At 38.2% G+C, this 18146-nt stretch overlaps 2 protein-coding genes across 2 annotated transcripts in view; one reads left to right on the top strand and one right to left on the bottom strand.

The window, feature by feature from the left end:
• Nucleotides 1-13274, bottom strand: part of prex1 (phosphatidylinositol-3,4,5-trisphosphate-dependent Rac exchange factor 1) — an 88956-nt gene extending 75682 nt beyond the window's left edge. Inside the window, exon 1 of the mRNA XM_067413729.1 lies at nucleotides 12560-13274. Coding sequence (XP_067269830.1) covers nucleotides 12560-12715 — 156 coding nt within the window. The 5' untranslated portion in view covers nucleotides 12716-13274. The remainder of the gene's footprint in view (nucleotides 1-12559) is intronic.
• Nucleotides 13275-16924: 3650 nt separating this feature from the next.
• Nucleotides 16925-17710, top strand: tmem81 (transmembrane protein 81). Its single transcript, XM_067414678.1, has one exon. It carries the CDS (start codon nucleotides 16931-16933, stop codon nucleotides 17708-17710), a length of 780 nt encoding a protein of 259 aa, XP_067270779.1. The 5' UTR covers nucleotides 16925-16930.
• Nucleotides 17711-18146: the final 436 nt, after the last annotated feature.

Raw genomic sequence — 18146 nt, 5'->3', positions numbered from 1 at the left:
CAACAACAATGAAGAGGAGTTTCAAAATCGGACAGTTTGAAGAAAATACAATGTAATTAGTCAAAAGTTTGAAATATTAAAAACCAAAGTCATCTGGATTATCAGGATTCACCAGAGTGCACAAACCTCATTCATGGATGGTCAATAACCTAAATGATAGCATAACTAAACCACCTTTTGCCATTTCCATAATTTGTCCAACATGATCTCATGAGTATTCATGTGTATTTTGCATTGTGTGGTTCTACAACACACACACTTTTAGACACTGAAACATACAACATAGGCATATTGACCACTAAAACATACATTTAACTTTACAGATGTAAAAATGTTCTTAAATCCTTATTTGTGAATATTCGTTAATGAAAAACGGTTCATATCTTGGTTCTATTGGTTTCATAAGAACACTGTGTTTTCAATTGCAATTGTTAAATGCAGTTTACTCACACTTAATATGAAATAATATTTTGCTCTGTTCGGAGTGACTTATGCAACTAATTTTGAAGGATTCCATAATGTTAAACACAACACTTCAAAACTAATAGCATTTCTGTTATCATTTAACCAGTATTTATCATATTTTTTTTGCTTGTTGTGAAACACAAAAGGTGTTTTCACAGTATAGTCCTAAGCTGTGACTGACAATAGAATTGTAAAATACAAAACAAAAACGCAAAACATAAATTCACAAAAGTAATACATTTTATTTGTGCATTACAATCTTTAGAATCCATACGATTGTGAAAAATGTCATGTCTTATTTCATGTCTACAATCAGTTCAAAATTTCACTCAGACTGAGTTCAATTGAATTGAGGAGATTGCATGAAGGCTTTTCTATCCTTTGAGGACTGAAGGTATCTGATTAAACCAACTCATCCATTCTGACTCAAAGCACAGTAAGTGACAAAATATTGTTAAACTATATGATGTCATCTCTGCCTTTGTCCAGGACATCCTCAGACATCAAATCACCAGGGCTTCCTCTAGTTAAATGTCTAAGCACATGATAGGACTAACTGCATCCTGCCCAAAGTTGATTTTCCCACTTTAAACAAAAAGTGCTGTTTACTTGCTGGTACTTTAGCATTGCCATTTAATGAAGAGTAAAGGGTCACAGAAGAACCCCCTGAGGTTCTCCAAATCACATATTTGTCCTCTTTCACCAGTGCAAGTGAGGAGAATCTCTACAACCCAAACTGGTTTCCCACAACGTGAACATCAGCAAAACTTACTGAATCTGATGCTCACGCTTCCTGTGAATGCCCGGCTAAAAACACACCCCAGCACTTCCAAAGGGCCCTTTCATGGCTCTCTGTGAGAATCTGCCTCGCTGCAAAAGGGTATGAAGAAGTTTTGGATGCAAGGAAGGGGCCATTTTGGCCGGCATGCCGTGAAATTGAATAAATAAACCAAGAGAGAAGGGGGGAGAGAGAGGGGAAAAAAACCCTTCTTTGTACCCACGACCCAGCTAATGGAGACAAAGGGCCCAGTAGCAGGAGGATGAGGTTTGAAAGAGGGGATCCGAGCTCGCCCTCTTTCTTCATGACTGTGATTCCCCATCACCCCTCAAGCAGCGCCCACTGCAACAAAGTCCTCTTTGAGTTCGGCCCCCTGTCCCGCACTTCCGCTATGAGGGGCTTCAAAGTTTATGGCTGTTTGAGCTGCTCACAGGGGTGGAAATGAGTCATGGCACCATAGAGGAGCAGAGAGACTGAAATATACGACAGTGACAAGACAAGAGTAATAACTGATATGCTGAGCAAGAACATGCGAAAGAGCACTTAATCAAGATCATTTTCCAAACAAAAATTTCTGAAGAAAATGTGAGTGGATGTTGCTAGGGCAGTCTGGGTTGTTCAAGGTGATTGTTAGGTGTGGCCAGAATGTTCTGTTTAGTTGCTAGTGTATTATTAGGGTGTTCAGGGTGGTTTTAGGCAGGTTTATTATTCTTATTCTAGAACTAGCAAAAACAAGATCAAATATTAAATTAAAACTTTTAAATGAATATTAAAAAAATGTGGCCTTTGAAACTAAAATAAGTTGAAACACTTAAATTACAAAGTGTAAATAAGTAAATAAAAATAAAAATAAAATTAACCAATAATCAAAAAACAACACCTAATAAACAATTACAAAAGCAGTTAGTTACAGGCAGTTTTAAAGGTAGCTGCTATGTGGCGTCCTGTTCAAAGTTTCCGTTCTGTCCCATTCTGGTTATGATATGACTTGGGTCTCTCCTTTAAAGGTGCCCTAGAATGAAAAATTGAATTAACCTGGCCATAATTAAATAAAAAGAGTTCAGTACATGGACATCACATACAGTGAGTCTCAAACACCATTGCCTCCTCCTGATCCATTTGTGAAAAACACCACGGAAAAACAGGCTATTTTCAACATAACACCAACTGTTACGCAATTGCTGGGACCCTTAATATGTACACCCACAACATTTGCATGCCAGCCCATGTTCATTTTCAGGCAGAACTGCACAGCCGAATCATCGGCGTTCTGCAGTTAAACAAGCGTCACACAAGTGTAGCAAAAACTCTACTCTACTGTTTTATGCAGATCATGAAAATAAATGTCATGTTCCAGGCTGTGCAGGGGATGTGAGGACTTTTCATAGCCATCCCACAAATAAAAATTGTCAACAGTCATGGTTAATGTTTATTTACAATCAGATACCGCAAAAAATTAATTAAAATTTGTTCATTTGCTAACCTGGGGCAATATAGCACGATTCGCTCAGCATCCTGTACTGAAGAAAGGGCCGATTCCAACCATATTCCTGCAAGCAGTAAGTAGTCATTTTATCCACCTCTTGACTGTCAAACCCATTTCTGATTAAATTGAAAGTTTCTTAGTAAGACAACATTAACGATAATATCCTCTGTGTTGTCTAGATCTAACGTAAAATGCTAGTATGGTAACAATTAAGTAACACACATAACAGTTTGTCAAATGACAAAGGTTAATATTATTTCTTGCCAGTGTTATCATAAAATACAACAGCAGATACACCTGTCGATCCCTTTTGACGGATTGAAATCTAAAATAGCCTAAATTTCATCATTAACACAGAACTCAGAAGGTAACTATGTTTACTCCTACTGTTTAGTTTCTTACAGATCGCTCACTCGAGCCTAGTTGCTAACGTCACCTTCTCCACCATCTAAGTTGAAACGAGGCTTATAGTCAATTCTTTAAATAAATATAAATTTTTGAGAACTGAAGTATGATTATTTTGCAGTGGGTGAGTAGTAAACATGACACTGACTATTTTGAGTGGCTTCTACATTACTTGGTTTGGTTAAATAAATCAACTTTTAAATCAGTACTCTACTGTCAAACTGTAACGTTACTGTACAAACAACATAACATACCCAGTTCAGTTTGTGTTTCAAAGTTAAGAAGCTATCATTGTCAAATCATTGCCAGGACGGATGGTATAGATGTGTTAGCTGTGCAGTGAAACAGCCAATCAGAGCAGAACTCTGCATTTCTATCAACGACCCTTCCAAATAAGGCAAAAACAGAGCATTACATCCTAGGGACAATTTCTAGGGTTATACATTGACCTGTAAAACCGTATCTGGACAATTTTTGACGTTAAATAAGCCACATACCCTCTATTTAGATATTAGAGAACAATTTAAAATATTGTTTCAAATAATTCTAGGGCACCTTTAATGTTAAATGCATGAGATTTCTTCCCATTTTATCATCTGCATAAATAATTCTGATTGTTCAGAATAAATCAGCTGAGTTACACCAGAGTTTAATACTTATGGTCAGGCTTTTTCAGAAACCCCTAACCCTAAGAGGAATAGGACAAGTGCGGCTTGTCTCCAAAAGCTGTTTTTGATTTGGTATGCTTTCTACATGGTAGGTGTGTACATCACGCTGTCGTGAACGGCTCCATTCACAAGAAAGTGTCTGTCACACAACCCCATCATTAAAGAGCTTGAGTGTAGAGAAAATCCAACACCCATTGACTGTTGGACAGTACAGCTACAAAGGCTTGGTGCTGACATGTGGTAGTCCAGATAAGATCTCAGTCCAGATTGGATTGACCATCTGGAAGGCATTTGGGCTCATCTCCATGGAAGAGCGATTGAGCACATGGAAAGGTGCCACTGGAGCCAGGGGTTCATTCACCATAGGGGGGAAAGGACACAGTGGACCCTGAACTGACCTACATGGCATCAACAGACAGCAATCATTATCACTTCACATAGAGAGATTTTGCTTTCTTGAGGACTCAAACAAACACACACAGTTTAATTATCTCTGGAGTGTACTGACGTATAATGGGATTTCTTTGGCTGTGAACGACCGCAGCAGCTTGCTTTGTCACTTACCACAGGCTTATATGCGTGTCTGCATTATCTAATTTTCAGATGTGTCATTCCTACTTCCCTCTAGAATAATTGTTTCAATGTCCCAGAAGCCACAAAGTGTATAATCATCATTGCAGCATTTCTTAATTAGAGTCAAATTACAAATGCACTACAAATCTGTCATTTCTTCATTGATTATCATCATAAGAGTGGCTTCGGTGGTTGGACAAGACGACTTTTCCTTGTCACCACAGGAAGTAAAACCCACAAGATGACATAACATCCAATGCTTTACGTCAGCTGTGAGGTTATGACAGATTGAAGTACATATTGAAATTACTAATTCAAACAATTTTGTCATTATCATCATGCCGTATCACTGATATTTTGTATGATTCAATATTCTGAACAATCTTCATCTTTTCCACACAATCTATTATAAGCTCTAAAAATAACCAAAAAATTATTTGTTTATTAGATTCCAGGTCTTCTGAATGCAATATCTTTGTGCAGAGAACAGACCCAAATTCAAGTCATTGTTCACTGATGATTTTCCTCTTTAGAAAGACTCATGCTGCCAATCACTAAACTGAACTCAGTAAATTGAACTTAACTAATTGGATCAGTGATGTTTGCGAACAAATGGTTTATTCTAATTTAGGAATCTGAACAACCAGTTCATTTGTAAGAAAAAAAGAAGGGAAAATTAGCCTGATCCAAGTCCAGTTCAAATCACTAACTAAATGACCAAGTGTTTACACTTGGTATTAAGATGCACTTTCATATATCTGATTACAAGTGGACAGCCCTAAATACAAACAGGTCTAAACGGTTTGAGCTTTTCCACTTATTTATTTCATATGGACATAGCAATAACATTGGACAAACCAGATGCATTGTTTAAAGTGTTATAGCATGTGCTAATTTTCAACACCTGTCAAGAGGTAGCCTACCTTCCAGAGGTAGATCAAAATCCATTCAAACAGATCAAAATCCATTCAAACAGATCAAAATCCATTCAAACAGATGGTTAGAACTTAGAATAGATACTCATGTGGTCAAATTGTTTAAATTTCAATATGTTCCTCACACAAAACTATCAAATGACTTTGGAAGAATTATATTGTAGCACCACTTTTGTGGTCATCTTATGGTGTTGTTTATTTTTACATTCTCTATTGAAAATGACATGATTGCATGAAGAAGACAATCTTCATTTTTAGGTAAAACATCCCTTTAACAATAAGTAAACATGATGTCAATAATTCACATTATCGGATACACTGCATTACAAAAAATTCTGGCAGAGATTGTGAAGTTACTTTAGGTAAGTTCCTTAATCTATCCAGTTACCTAAATGAACGACTTCACCGTTTAAACAGGGATTAGATCAAGTTAACCAGACTAATTACAGCTCCAATTGTTCTTTAGTACTTAAATAAATAATTCAGTTCCAATCAGTCAATCTGAAAGTCTACATCCATCAATACTGCACGCTCTTGTTTGTCCAAGGATGAGGTAAGTGGGATAAGTTGACATCATGCTTTCATATTTCTTCCTTTTCAGGAGCAACTGGAAAAGCTATACATCTGAAGATCTCACCCAAAAAATATCTCAAGTCATGACATTACAGCCAGCCTCTGGCCACAAACCACAGGGGCAATTCCCTCAGGACAACTGAGGAATTCCTCAGAGCTCTTCTGGTCAATGGGGTCAGGGGTCAATGCGGCAATGTATGGCCTACTATTTACTCCTAACCCTTCTCTTTGGAAAACATGCCTCTCAAGTAGGCTGCTATTGTCTACATCTGCGGAGTAATGTTTGTGATGGGGGTCATAATCAAGGCTATTGATGGTTGTGTGAGAGTGAGAAAACACTAGTATTGTAGCTAATTCAAGCAAACAATCAGATCACCGCAACCATCCCACAAAAAAATTCAAAGGAATAAACTACCTCATATATGCACATAAATCCTCATCAGCTGTATAATCAAACAGCCAAGAACACAAAACAGACCTTAAACCTGCTCAAACTGGAGTTATGCAAGTGTCAGTTTAGTGCTGCAAGCCACAATCTGACGTTTATTGAACATTTTGGGAACATCTGCTAAGAGCCTTATCCCATATGCCCGTGGTCTGCATACCTCTCCTCCGTCTGATAGTGTCCATAATCTCTAACACATGGCTTTGTTTGCTGTCTGCTTGTTTGCAAAAGATGAGGTGGTGCCAACAGGCATACCTTAATCACTTTGTAACATGTAACATGGTGCCTGGCCAGGTATATGTGATTAAATTAGAGGTGTGAATCCAGCTAGTATAGCGCATGTGACGCCCATTACACCACCGGCTGGTTACACATGCTAATGTTTCTTTGTCTTTAATATCAGAATAAACACACAATTCATTGACACCTCAGTCAGGAACACAGACGACTTTATCAGTTTCATGCTGTGCTTGTGACCTCACAGTGGCTCACCAATCAGTCGACTTTATCTAGGAGTTTAAGTTTGACTTTCAACTCAGCTATTCCGTTTGGCTTAAAATACTAAATAAATCACAGTGAACATCAGCAGACGCTCTCACTCACAATATCGGTGAGACCATAAAAGGCCATGGGGGATTAGTTTTGCTGTTTATTTTTGTACAAGATCCTCACTTTCACTGCTGATGCTGAAGGTACATGATGTCCTCCTACAAAACATTAGCACAATAACATCCTGAACATGAAAAACATGCAATGTTGATGATTTGCTACATTTCTTTTTTCTATTAACCAGTAGCTACATCATTGATTGATTCTGTAGTGTTGCACTGGGTAGCCCCGCTGGTAGACCATATAACCTACAAATATTAAAAACAATATATATAAGGGTGAAATGGACATTTTAGACAAATGCACATCATAACTCACTCATAGTGAAAAGGACTTTTTGGGGACAGAGCCAATCAGTGTTGTCATTGTCCTGCAGTTCTCCATTGAGAAGTCAAAAAGTCACATTACAGTTACGGCTCAAGTTGACCAATTAAAAACTAGTCCAGAACCGAACAACTGCCATTGAGATGAAAGGGAATGCCTGCAAATGGTTATTTTCCAAATATTAAAGGCGTCCTTGGGTGTTACAAACATCAGGAGAGTCATCAGAAACGACTTAAACTACAAAAGCACTTTTCCTTCAACTGTTCTTGCTTCTAGCGATACGTTATCAGAGTAGAACATGAGGAAACTCAACCCCCTCAACAAAAACAGTCACTCATCAGCATTAAAAAGGAAGCCATAATTAGCAACACTATCCCAGTGTTTGTTTGCTATCAGATTCTTGAAGACAAGGAAAGGTCTACTTAACTAATTGAGCTGAGGAAAGTTAAAGAGATTCCTGAAATTCCTGGTGCTGACTTGTGCCTCTGTACCATGGCTTATAACGCATGATTTGGTCACAACTTTAAGACGGTGATAATCTGACACTTTATAGGATAGAGGAGCGTAATCAGCAGAGCTTGTGGGAGTCACGGCGAGAGCTCGCAGCTGCAGACTGTTTTAGTACAGGTGGCACCGCCACTACTGATGAGGATCATCAGTGCTACTGAGCATTGGCGGGTCTATGGGGGTCAGCGAACCAGAGTTTAAAGAGATAGTTCACCCAAAAATGAAAATTCTGTCATCACTCACTCATCCTCTGCTGTTTCAAACCTGTAAGAATGTCTTTCTTCTGCTGAACACAAAAAATATATTTTAAAGAATGTTTGTAACAAAGCAGATAGAGCAATCATTGACTACAATCGTATTTTCCCTGCTTTTTAAAAAACATCCTTAAAAATATCTTCTTTTGTGTTCAGCAGAACAAAGAAACTCAAAGGTTTGGAACAACTTGAGGGTGAGTAGGCTAAGTGATGACAGAATTTTTGGTTGAACTATCACTTTAACATAAAAAATACTCAGTAGCAACTAATCTTAACAGTGATGATGGCATGAATATGCTAATTGGACATAGCTTCACATCGTTTTCAATCAAGGATTTAAAGTGTGCAGATCATGCATGCCAAGTGACAGGTGAACAACTTCGTACAATTTGCAAGGGCCGCCCATTACACACAGAGAGCACACACATTTTTAATTGATTAGACTGTTAAAAACTGTTCAATAGAGAACAGTTTACTAATACTTTAACTAATAAAGACTCGACTCAGGCGCTGGTGGTCTCTTCTCTGTCAAAATAAAAGTCCTGCATGCTGTCAAAATAAAAGTGGACACATCGGCCAAACAGAAAAATGTGTTGGTCAATGCCAGTAATGAAAATGCCAAATATAAGCCAATATATCTGCCTTGGCAGTATAACGGACCAGAAGCGTTGAAAGAGTATATTAATGGGGGGCATTTATATTTCTTGGGGGGTGCAGCGGCCGGTGCTGAAATCACATTCAGGCAGGGTTAGTGGGGTTTATAGGATGGTTTGGGTGCGTGCATTCCACACATTTGTAACTGTTGTTGAATGCATGCTCGCTTTTCGCTTTCCATATCGAATTTGCTTGCGATTAGCAAAAAGGGGAGTGGATGAGGGTCACAGTAGATTGTCAGATGCCCTACACAACAAGGGTTTTTACACATAAAACAAAAAGAAGTTGTTTATCTACACTGAAGATTCTTTCCATAGTTTGGCGGGTGCAGAGCTGTACCCCGCTGAGCCATATGGCTGCTGGGTAGCTGGTTGTGAGTGACACTGCGGTGCGGATCAGTTCTATAAAACTATTTATAACCCAGAAAGCCTATGCCTGTGCTTCCCTCCTGCAAGGACTCAGACAGAGACATCATCGGCAAGCAGGAAGCACCAGGTTGGCTTCCTCCCCCTGCTCCTCCATACATTCATGTCATCCTGTTTGGGTGAACGGTCTTCTTGTCCTTAGGAGCCCAGCTGGGGCACACGAACTAACAACAGCTGGACTGGCAGTACAGACATCAGAGGGGGCACGGTCCCAACCCAGCACAGGAAACGGATCCTCTGTCATATGCAAACACTGAGGCTCTCACATTTAGGAACTAAAAAGTTAATTGAATCACAAGCTTCTACTTTTTTGCCCCCGAGCAAGACATTTAACCCTCAGGTTGCTGCAGGGAAACTTTCCTTGCAATGGGGTTACTATCTTGATGGTTTAAAATGTCAAATGTTAAATGTGACATTGCTATAAAGGATATACTATATTGGGCTCTGCCTCTGCTACAGACAAATGCATTGACATGCTCGGTGCAACAAAAGCTTGCTTTCTTTTTGCCTTCAGATTAATAATAATAATTTTAAGAGTCTTATTGCAATTGCCACCTATGCTTTATGAACATTTGCACCACCTTTGAATATTTTTTTGCTTTAAATTGCAATAATATTACTGTTTTTTGTTTAAATAAATGCAGAATTTGTGAGAAAAGCATAAAAGATTGTACTGACCCCAGATTTTGAGTAGGCTATAAACTATTTTATGTCCCACTTAAAAATAAAATGTTGAAATAATACATTTAATAATACAAATATAAACATTTATATAAATGCAATTTTGAATGGACAAATTATGTCATTTAAAACTGCTTGTTTACATATAACAATAAAATAAATACATATCTTTAAGCAACTAAATGTAAAACATTTAATTCATGATTCAAACTGTTAAAGAAATAATAAATTATGAATTAATTATTTTAAAATGACACTTTTAAAATGCAGAAAGCATGTGCTAATACCATTGTGGTCAATCATGGGAGCAACTACTGAACTTTTGCCTAAATTTTTAAGACACACCCCTCCCCCGTCCGCCACTTGAAGTAGATGCAAGATGAACTTTCATTGGACAGCATTACAAAATGGGTCATTAAAGTGGAAATTTTCAGTATGTGCTGGTTAGAATGCTTTTTCAAACTCTAACTCTTAATCCTTCACACGGTTTGCCATCGCTGATGAAAAATTCGAAATGTAACAGAAGAGATGTTAAAAAATTGGCCATGATAAAGCTTCTTATGGGAATTTTTGGTTCTGCCAGACTATGAAATTACAGCCTGGTTAATTCCTTTAAAACTATGACATTATCTTTTTTTGTCACATCTGAGAGTCCTTGTGGAATTCCACAGATAAACAAATGCAAAAAGCGCCATCCAGGGAGCCACAAAGTCACAGTCATGAAACGTTTTGGTCTAATAAAAGTTATCTGGGCATCTTACATAAATATCTAAACAAATTCATGAGGCAATTATCGGTCTCCCTAGAGTGCAGCAGCCAGTGATGTTTGGCATGACAGTGTGTGCTGACAAAAGAACATAAAGACCACCTAGCATGCCAGCCGTGAGTTGAAAGGCAGACGTCTTTGATATTGATCTCAAGCACAGCCTTGTTTTTCACACCGAGGCCCTTGAAAAGCCAGAGACGCTGGATGACAAAGTGCTTTCCTCTCCCTTTCACCTGATGCACCACCGTCCGCTTCGCTTCACCTGCGTATACACATCTTGACGAGAGGCCGTCAGGTGCATCTGCAGGGACTAATTTGATTGGTCCCGCTTCACTTAATGCTTCCAGATCAGATAACATCAGACGCACCGCTAGGGAGATGAAACCCTCTGAGACTCAGCAGATGAGAGAGGCCTATGATTCTTCCCATATGCAGAGAAAGAACAATAACTAGGACAAGTGAACCCATCCCCTTTCAGAAAACCGCAAAGAGTGTCTTTCACTTAAATCTTTTACTGCCACAGCAGGCTTGACGTCATCAATTGGCAGCTTTTTCACAAAGCCACTGTACTCCGGGAGCTTAACAAGCCAATATGATTATGAAGGATTGGTTTAATAACTGTAAGGCTGCTTACCCCTCATTGGCATGTTTGTAAAAACCTCTCCAGTTCCTTTGATCCTGTTAAATTTATCCCAGGATCAAGAGGTTTTGGAACAGGGAAAATGGGCTGGTGTGGAATGTGAGAAACACACACACACAAAAACGGAATAACATGGTTTAATAATACTAGTTTTAAAACCCTAAACTATGCAAGAAGGTTGGAATATGAATGGGTTTGTGATGGCATACTCTCTAATCCAGGCAAGCTATGTCATGATCTGATGCTAATCAGAGCAAGAAAACACTTGTCAAGTACGCCAAATCACTATCTGGAGGTTTTTTACTTATACTTTACATATTTGATCAGTGCAGTGCAGGGTCAGTGATGCTCTAAGAGGGGTTTTACTAGCACAAAATGATCTGGGCTGAGCGTGACTCAAAAGACAAAAAAAAAAAAACAGTGTTCGAAAGTTACAGGGAGTTTTACTAGCTAGATTGCCCTGAAGACCTGAAAATCCCACCTCTCACATGAGTCGCTGCTGTTTTTATGAGGCTGAGCATATAAAAGGAAATGGCACATGACCAGGAAATACTCAATTTAAGTTAGCGCTCGTTTTGAATTACTTGAAAAAGGCAGTAAAAGTGACAGACTCTTTCTCGATATGTGTGTTCACACTTCACCCTTCCAAGTCATCTCTAAAAACTGCAGAACAGAGAAAGTACTTAAAACGCTGAACGTCATTTAAAACAGTGATTCCCAATCAGAGGTCGCTTGTGTAAGAAGGTTCAATGTGGCACATAATATCGATTTGGGTTTGCTTTAAACCAACAAAATTATGAAAACATATAATAATAATAATCATAATAATAAATAGGATACTTGTGATTAATATGATTTTCAAATTAAATAAAACAATAAATGTAGTGCATTTTGCAAGTTAGAGACAAAATAAGTGCTATTTTGAGTTGTGTTTAAAGGTGCATTTAATAAAATTAATGATGAAAGGTGAGCCTTATTGGTGGTGCATAGGTAAATAAAGCCCCCAAAAAACATTGGGAAACACCGAGTTAAAACACCACCTGGAGAAAAACAAAAAGTCCCTCTGACTCTACAAAACGGTCCATGTGCTTTATGTTTTGTTTGTTATTTATGTGACTAAAAGTAACCTAGCCAACACAAGTTGTTTTAGAAAGGCTGCTTGTTTCACGCATTCTCCCTCTTCCTCTTTTTTGACGACAGTACAGTGACTTAAAAACACCGCTTGACAGATTCACCGCTGCCCGTTATCTTCAGTTTATGAGCCTGTAAACGAGCCTGTAACAATAACCGCGCGACTGCAACATGTAACCAGGCAAATGGGTGCCCAAACTGCCACACTCAGAGTTTGGACTGAACCCAGTAAGTACTTACCGACTGCAGAAATGCCAAATTTCTCACGTAATCCCGTTCGGTGTTCAATATCTCGTTTAAAACGCACAGTCTCAGGCGAAACTGACGGTCCGAGTCCTTGCTGCTTATATCCCAGTTTTCTTGTTGACTGTCCTCCTCGGTGTTTATTTCGCTCATTTTAAAAACCGCTTTGAAAGAAGCGCCTCCAAACAAACAAACAAAAATATGTAGCCTACGCCAGTTGTATGAAAACTGAGGTGAAGATGTGGTAATTAATCCATTTAATCCGTCGCGCGCTGCACGCAACCTCGCGACAGGATGCGGCAGGGGAAAATGTTATATTGAAACTGAAGAAACTTCTGTAAAAGTAGCAACGTGCAACATCGAAGTCAACAGCAAGGCAATTGGCACCTCATTAAAAAAACACTTTCCGTTGAAAAGGTAAATTAGAAGTAGCCCACCAGGTGCCTGCAGATGAAGAAAGTGGTCAGAGGAGCCAAATGATGTGGAAACTGGGAGTGCACGTGAAATTACCAGTAACCACGAAATCACTGGCAAAGCCGTGCAGTAAACGCCGAAGTAGCGAGTTCACGAGTGCTCAGTGTGCAGTCAGTGCACTACACGAAAAGTGAGACGGCTGTGGGAGCTGTAGAGAGAGAAGCGAGTCTGCGAATGAGGGACCGTCTGCAAGTTGCAGCGCTTGAACAATCACGTCTTCAGTTTCAATGGGCCGATGAACTGAGTGATAATCCCTTCCGATCTTGATATGTGTTATGTGAAGTTCCTTTCACAAAATAAAATGAATAGCACTTTTGGAGTGTGTTGTTAAATTCATTTTCATTAACTCCAGACATCATAGAAAAACAGCCCATTCTACATGGGTCGCCACTTCATGGGCGCAGCCATGTTGATAATAGCGTGGGTATACCACCACAAAACAGCAACATAAAAAAAGACACACGTTAGGAATTATTCCTGCTGGTCCTAGTAGGCCTGAAACCGCAGAGGATACTAAACAACCTTCTTGCTTCCAGGCCAACCAGGTGTCAGTGATAAACATAAATCCACTGGTACTATGGGAACAAATTATGCCAGCTATGGAGCCTGCATCTGCAATGTAAAAAAAAAAGGCAAATTTTGAACTTTTGCAGTACAATCGACTTGGATGTTTAAGTTATTTCAACTTAAATTATGTTAAACTGACTTTTTGAATTTTGAATTAAACTGAATTTTTTACAGTGTGAAATCAAATACTTTACAGGCCGAAACCAGTATGTGACAAAAGTCGAATTCACAGTACTCAAAAAGGTGTAGGCTATAGCCTAGGCAAAAGTGCCTGATCCATCAACCATTCAATCAATTCTCAATAGACAAAATCAAGTCCCGTCCTACAGTTTTTCTTGTTCCAAAAGCCATTTTCCCCTATCACAGGCAAGAAAAAACTATTGCAACTTCCATTTGAATTTCCATGCAAATTTTAAAGGGGCAGTTCACTCAAAAATGAAAGTTTAGTCATCATTTCTTCTGCTATCTTAGTAGGGGAAAAAATACTATGGAAGTCAATGGCTACCGTCAACTGTTTGATTATCAAAAATCTTTAAAATGTCTTCTTTTGTGTTCAGCAGAAGAATAGAAAAGTGAATTATCCCTTTAAGGCTGCCTTTGAATATGCATACTTCTCTACTATAAAATATAGGCAAAAACAATAGGCCTATGTGAAAAGAGTAGCCTATATGTCCAAATTGACAATATTCATTAAATAGTTGTCAAAAAGTACCTGGATGACCTGAGATTCTAAAGTGTGCATCTAATGGGCACTTTACCACCCTAGGGCCAGAGAGAGTTAGAGGAAGAGTTCTGAATGGCTGTGTAGCGATGCAACTGATGCTGAAACTGTAGTCACAATAAAAATGAAAACATGTTTCGAGACAAATGGTTCCTTTATTTTGAAGAGCTTCCAATCCTTTAAAATAGAGTAGCCTATACTGGAATCTCTCCTTCTTCTTATATCACTATTTTATGTTCTGCTTTATCTGTATTATTTATTTTAAGTATTTATTTATGTTTGTGACTTTTGTTCATTTGATTTGGTTACCATTAAAAGTAGGCTATTGGCCAGTAGAGCTCTTCTATTTTGTTTTCTGGACCAGTATTCTTATGGTGTGAATTTATATATTTTGTGAACATACCTCTTCTAGCAGTCTTTATCTTTTTTTAAATTATTTTTTGCTTACTATCATACTCATATGATTACTCATGTTTCCAGCTGCTGTTAAGCCTTTCATGTTTAAAGATAACTTATGGACTGAACAAAAATAGAACACTTGATTCTTTCACTGTATATTACATTATTATATTAGGTGGGGAATAATTGTAATGATGGTAAATGTTAAAAATAAAAATAAAAAATAAAATAAAAATAATTAAAACAGGGTGAATGTAGTTTCTTAGGTCAAGATTACATACACACATTCTTGAATGTATGTTTTGACAGTTGTGAAGCAAGTACTTATTCACAAGAAGTAGATAGCATGCAAATTCAGACACAACTCAAAACACTCTTATAAACAAAAATAAAGTGCATATTAAATAATATTCTTAAAAGTGTACATGAACAATGTCTGTTTAATTTAATGTCACTAATTTAATAATTGGTAATGGATGGCAGTGTCCATCAATTTGGCTAATCAATTTTGAATGCCCAAGAAAATTCAATAAAACGTTTCACTTTCTACATGGAATTTGGCATTCCTGCAGTTTTAAATGGAAGGTTCTACACCTGTAAACTTAATGTTTCAGTGTTTATGTGTTTTTTCTATACAATGGAAGTAAATGGTCACCAAAAGTGTTTGTTACCAGGATTCTTCAGAATTTCTTATTTTATTTTGTTTTGCAGAAGAAAGAAAGTCGTACAGGTTTGGAATGACACAAGGGTGAGTAAATGATAGTTTGTTTGTTCTGATGCACAGAAGAGGACAGTCAAGGTTTTGTTTGTACAGTCTGTGCCCTTGAGGTGATGCTTCCTCAGCATGACAAACAGCCATCGGAGCTTATCCACATCCTGTTTACACCATCACAAAGACTCAAAAAACCAAGAGTAGCCTACAGTTCTCTATCTCTCACACACACTAATTATTTGGCCACCAAATGAATGGGCAAAATGTAAAGGGTAAGAATGACTCGTTGGCCTGGTTTGAATCACTATTACCCCGCAGGAGTCTTTCAGCTCTAGGCATTTCATAGCTGTCTGACATTTGAGAGGTGTCAATAACCGCTGGTTCTGCTTTACTTGCTTGAGTAGGTTATACTGCCAAAACTAACGCAACATAGTAGCCACTTGCTTTTACACAACTTAAATATAATTGTTTAAAAGTAACTTAAATATAAAGTGACACGCAGCTAAATCAACAATTTACTTATTCTACAACTGCACCCGTGACCTGTAACGTAGGCCTACGGTAAACTAATCACACTCCATACTTTCTGTGAGACTGAGCTCCATCTTGTGGAATACAAACGTAAATACGGTTAGTCTATTTTAAACAAAAACAAATAAAAAGACGTTTTTGCCGACAGTTGTAGCTTAAATCTCTTTCAGGCACGAGCTTTCTTCCGTTAATTCAAAGCACAGGTAGGCGCAACTGATGTCATATGACGTTAAAAAAAAATGCAAAATAGAAAGGTTGAGAGATTTATAGTTTCTCACACATTTTGAACCCACCAACGAAGGTAAGACAACCCTATTTTTGTTTTAAATGATGACTACAAATATTAAACACATTTCACCATATCAACATACGTGCAAAATGCTAGTTTGGAACATAAATATTTTGATAAAGGCGATTCCTCGCTGAAAATGGAGTTTAGACTTAAAATTTAGGTGTGCTAAAAAAGAAGAACTTATTAAATAATTAAACTAATTAATTAATTAGGACAATTTAATAATTTAACTAAGGTTTGCAAATGTGTGTTTTTTTTTAAATAAATAAATACATGTTTTAGTTAAATAAAGTATGATAAGTGTATAAAAATAATTAGCCTATTATTAAAGGGATAGTTCACCCAAAAATAAAAATTGTTTAATCATTTACTTACCCTCAAGTTGTTCCAAACCAGTACGAATTTATTTAGGGAAGATATTTGGAAGAATTTTTGTAACAAAGCAGATATATGCAGTCTATTTGACTATTAGTCCATTGACTACCGAGATCTGCTTGTAGTAAATAATGACAAAATTTTAATTTTGGGTTGAACTATCCCATATATATATAATTAGAATAATTAATTAATAAACATTTAATTTATTAATGAACATGGTCTTATAGATTCTCATTCTGAACATCTTCTGACAGCTTGGCGGGTCGCTGCTCCTCTTCTGTGTCTTAAGTTACAATGGCACGCTCAGCACTTTGGCTGGTGTTGTTGTACTGCACTCTCCTGCCCTGCCCCAGCTGGTGTAGCACTTTAACCAAAGCCGAGCTGGAAGAACTGGAGAATATCAACACCTGGGTCATCAGACGCAGCTTTCCCTGCAGTGCCACCTGCGGGCTTGGCCTCCGAACTCAAGAGCTCTGCCCTATTAGGGGAACCGAAAACATTTCCAAAACGTCCTGCAAGATGAGGACCATCCGCTGCCTAGACACCTGGCAGTGTGGACTGAAGACCCAAACAACAACTGCTGGTCAGCGTCTGGTGCTTGATTGCTTAGAGGAAGTGATGGAAGCCATGGGCCGCTTTGCCTTTGTGGTGTCTTGGCGCTTCGCCCAAGGAGTCATCACCTCTGATGATTCGTTATTCACCCGCTATGAAGCCCTCAGTCTGGACAAGGTGGTGCTAGACCCTCTCAGAGAAGAGGATTCTGGGACATACCGCTGTGACGTACTGGACACGGGCAAACGAAGAGTGAAGAGAATGTATAAAGGGGTAAAGGTGTTATCTCCCAATGAACTGAAGTTAGACTTTACTAAAGGTCTGAGTCGTTGGGAAGGCCCTGTGAGCCTGTTTTCTAACATCACTAGCACAGGACACATGTATCCCAGCAGCACTGCCCGAAACATGGTGTTGATAAGCATGTCCATATCTGCTGTAATGTCGGCGGTCATCTTTCTGCTCTTGTGGGGTTTATACTGGATAAGACCCAGAACAGCTCAACTTTCCAAGGACAACATTTAAATAATTAAAAAGTAAAATTAATGATAAAAAAATTTCAATCATAGTCACTGATTAATAGATGTGTCAAGAATCAATTTGCTCATGTCAAAAACGCATGGGATTGAAAAACATGTTCAAACTATGGTGTACTATTTATAGAGCAGAGCTGTTAATGAACTGTTTACAAAGGATTCACATCCACATTTGTGTTCAAAGGGATAAACAGATCACTTCATCAACCATGGGTCAAGTGGTCACAGGTCCTTAATTTGGATCCCAATAAATGAAGCCAAGTTCCTGAACTTGTACTTAAAGCAGCCAAACTTTAAGAGCAACACATACATTACAGCAGTGGTTGACTCTGAGGCCCCCAATTACCAAAATAATTCAATAGAATTAACCATGAAAATTACTCATGTTTTCAAGAATCAAGAACTATGTCCCCAGTTGACATTTT

Source organism: Pseudorasbora parva, chromosome 13 (genome assembly GCF_024679245.1).
Source record: "Pseudorasbora parva isolate DD20220531a chromosome 13, ASM2467924v1, whole genome shotgun sequence".
Taxonomy (NCBI): domain Eukaryota; kingdom Metazoa; phylum Chordata; class Actinopteri; order Cypriniformes; family Gobionidae; genus Pseudorasbora; species Pseudorasbora parva.
The sequence above is the reverse complement of the archived record's forward strand: the minus strand, read 5'-3'. Positions and strand labels throughout refer to the sequence as shown.

What these genes read in the sequence shown, in the direction of transcription:
- tmem81 (XM_067414678.1), top strand. Translation starts at nt 16,931, where the DNA reads ATGGCACGCTCAGCACTTTGGCTGGTGTTGTTGTACTGCACTCTCCTG.